Consider the following 3,301-nt stretch of genomic DNA (forward strand, 5'->3'; position numbering starts at 1 on the left):
AAGATATTTTAAAATAATATTCTTTAATTTTTTTTTAAATTTATCATTAACATTAATATATTAAAATATCTGAAAATATAAAAAATAATTTTGAACAAAAAAAATAAACTTTTTTATTTTTTTATAAAATATTTTTATAACATGAAAACAAACATAATAATATGACTGTGATATATGTATGATTTGTCTTTTCATGGAACCCACAAAAAACAAGCGAAAAAGAGAAAAACTTGCTATTAATGGTGGTAAAGGCACCGTTTAATTTAATCTAATCTAAGGCTTGGTTTGGATGTAAAAGCACCGTAAATGAAAAAATAAAAATAGAAAAACAACCACATTTCACCACAACTCTATCCAGACACCCTACAGGAGAAATTGGCAGCCACAGATGCGAACAAGGCTATCGGATGAATCTTAGACTGTAGCAGACAAATATCTGAAGTTAATCAACTCAAATTTAGTCTTTCCCCACCAAGTTATCTGGTTCATTAAAATTATCAAGAAGAGGACATACATTCGACACGCACGTTGGTTCACGAGCTAGCTAATCGCTCTTTTTTTAGCTAGTCTTGTGAAAACGATGATAGAACAAAAAAGACGTTCACATCAATATACAAAGTTAACCTTATCATCTACCCTTAAGAAAGTTCTTGCAGATCTTTTCCCAGCATTTTCTGTCTGGTTCAGCTATCTCCAATCCAAACTTGGCCTTTTCGGCAAAAGCACTCTGCAGTCATCAAATTTTGGAAAACTTAATTACCATTTTTGTCAACTAATTAGAAACAAAAGTTTGTTGATGAAACTGGGTTAACAATTAAATTAAGTGATTAGTTTTTTAGTTACCTCTATGCAGTTGTTACTCAGAAGGCGATCGATGAGATTATAAAGAATATCCTTGGTGTACTCGGGATGGCCTTGAATGCCCAAAATGTGATCTCCAATGGTGAACATCTCCACACCAGTTTTTTCTGAGAATGCAATCACTTCAGCTCCTAATGGCACCTCCCACACCTCATCTTGATGGCACTCGATTATTGATAGCGAGGGAGGGATTTCTGTCCGGTCACCTGGGAAGCTGCATGGTGACAGATCCTTCACTATGCTCACTCTCCTTAACCCAATATCCCACCCAGAATATGATTTTCCAACTTTTCCACCCAGCGCTCTGCACAAAACCTGTAAGCAACTCCGTAACAACAGAAGACACCATTCAGCACGTACTCGAGTCATAATTATGCGTATATTTATCCAGTTAATTACTTTGGATTTTCTTGTCTTTCTCTTTTTTTTGGGGGGGCTAGTTTGGAGTTAATTTGAGGCTTATTGTTCAAATGGCATGGTCAAAAACAAAATCAAGTACCTGATGACCAAAGCAAATTCCAAGGACTTTCTTCTCCATGTCATCTAGAGTTTGCAAGATGAAGCAAAGCTTGAGAACCCAGTAGTCATTTCCGTAGGCATCATAAGGGCTGCCGGTAATTACAAAGCCATCGTATTTGTGAAGCTCATTCATGTCAGGAAACTCCCCCTCAACAACTCTAAACAAGTCCCATGTTTCTCCTTCTTCGGCAAAAGCTGCAACAAACACATTAAAGTACCCGCCGTACACTTTCTTTACATAGTCAGAGTCCCTTGCTGCTTGCAAAAGAGCGTATCTTTTCTCGGATGTAACCTTCATATCTTCAAGCTATCAAGAAATTAAACTTAGATCAAGAAATTAAAACCAAACCGTTTCAAAGTCAACAATAGTGGTAAGCTATGTGGACTTTTGAAGAAGCAATAAAAATGACGAAGATGGTGATGGGAATTATGAGCAGTTATCAGCAGGAGCGGATGGCTTTTAGAATGAGAAGCTGAAGATGGAATGAGCTGTATATATAGAAAAGACGATAGATTAGGGACCCAAACGGGCAACCATTTTAATATTAAAAAGCAACATGAATAATTTTAGAACGTTTTGGACGAATTTGAAACGTTTTTACACTGTGCATGAGAGAGTGGGAGACAGAGACAACATTTGACATTTTGTATTTTAATTTAAATTACTATATACGACGCGGTTTACGAATTTTCTTGGATAGAAAATGTTTCAACGTCATTATAAACGTGCTTAGTGAACAGTGACCGGACCGGGGGGGGGGCATAAAACATAAAATAAGTTAGAGCTAGGTATTATTATGCTAGTTTCAGTTTGATTTTTGAAAGTCAAAGTCCAGAATTAAGCAGGGCGTAGCGTGTATCATCAAAAAATAAATATTTCTCAATTTCACCTATCCAATTCAAGCCTAGTTTTAGCTAATATTCAAAGAAATTTCCTCTTAAAAAGCTATTTTCTGGCACTTTTATCTATTCTTATAAAAAATATATAAAAAAATAAAAATGGTTGGATCCAAGAATTTCTCATATGCATTGTTACACGATAAAGAGTTTAGTTCTGGGAGAAGAGCAAGGATTTCATGATTACTTTATATTAAATGCTATAAATATTTTCTAATTATTAAGTAAATAACTCTCAACTAAATTAGTTTCACCTCTGAATAATTAGAAAGTTGTGGCCTGAGCTGGAAAGCTCCGATCTTGCCTAACTTTCTTTACGCGGCCTGTCACACTTATATGCTCTCATTGTTTGGTTTTAAAATTGTTTTTAAAAAAATTTAATTTTTTATTTTAAATTAATATTTTTGATATTTTTAAATTATTTGATGTATTAAAATTAAAAAGATATTATTTAAGATATTTTTAAATTGTTTTGATGTATTAAAATTAAAAAAGATATTATTTAAATATATATTTTTTAAAAATAGTTTAAAATATAACTACAAATACTTTTCCAAACTAGATAGATGTTCTGATGAAAGTTCCTGTACAGGAAACAAGATCCAATAATACGAGAGCAGATCTCTAAATCAGGACAAATATGAATCAGAAAAGGACAATAGGGTTTTTACAAAAAACAAAATTAAAAATTGATAATGACCATCACAAGCATCTATATTTTAATCATTGATTGCGGGTTTTTTACCCCTTCTTTTTTTATTTATTTTTTTAATACACATGCACTTCCATTGAAGTATGGATCCAATTACCTAAACAGATACTCTTATATACTAATCATTTCCACGAAAAAAGAAGAAGAAGAAGAAAAGAAATAGATAAAACTAATTTACTGCACATGTTTTGGTCGTGGGTTGGACACAAATTTTTTAAAATGTAAAATACATAATCTAAATCTTCATAAATTTTTTGGCATGGTAAATAAACTTGGTTTAATGGTTCAAACTTATAAAATTATAACATGATT

At 32.5% G+C, this 3,301-nt stretch overlaps 1 protein-coding gene across 1 annotated transcript; it reads right to left on the reverse strand.

Moving 5' to 3' along the window:
- Positions 1–437: 437 nt before the first annotated feature.
- Positions 438–1,885, reverse strand: LOC105121222 (putative glutamine amidotransferase YLR126C). The gene is made up of 3 exons (XM_011019782.1): positions 1,361–1,885; positions 844–1,176; positions 438–727 (listed from the first exon to the last, which is right to left on the reverse strand). Exons 1-3 carry the CDS (start codon positions 1,676–1,678, stop codon positions 629–631), a joined length of 750 nt encoding a protein of 249 aa, XP_011018084.1. The 5' UTR covers positions 1,679–1,885; the 3' UTR covers positions 438–628.
- Positions 1,886–3,301: the final 1,416 nt, after the last annotated feature.

The sequence above is a fragment of the Populus euphratica genome, unplaced genomic scaffold (genome assembly GCF_000495115.2).
Source record: "Populus euphratica unplaced genomic scaffold, PopEup_1.0 scaffold31.1, whole genome shotgun sequence".
Lineage (NCBI taxonomy): Eukaryota > Viridiplantae > Streptophyta > Magnoliopsida > Malpighiales > Salicaceae > Populus > Populus euphratica.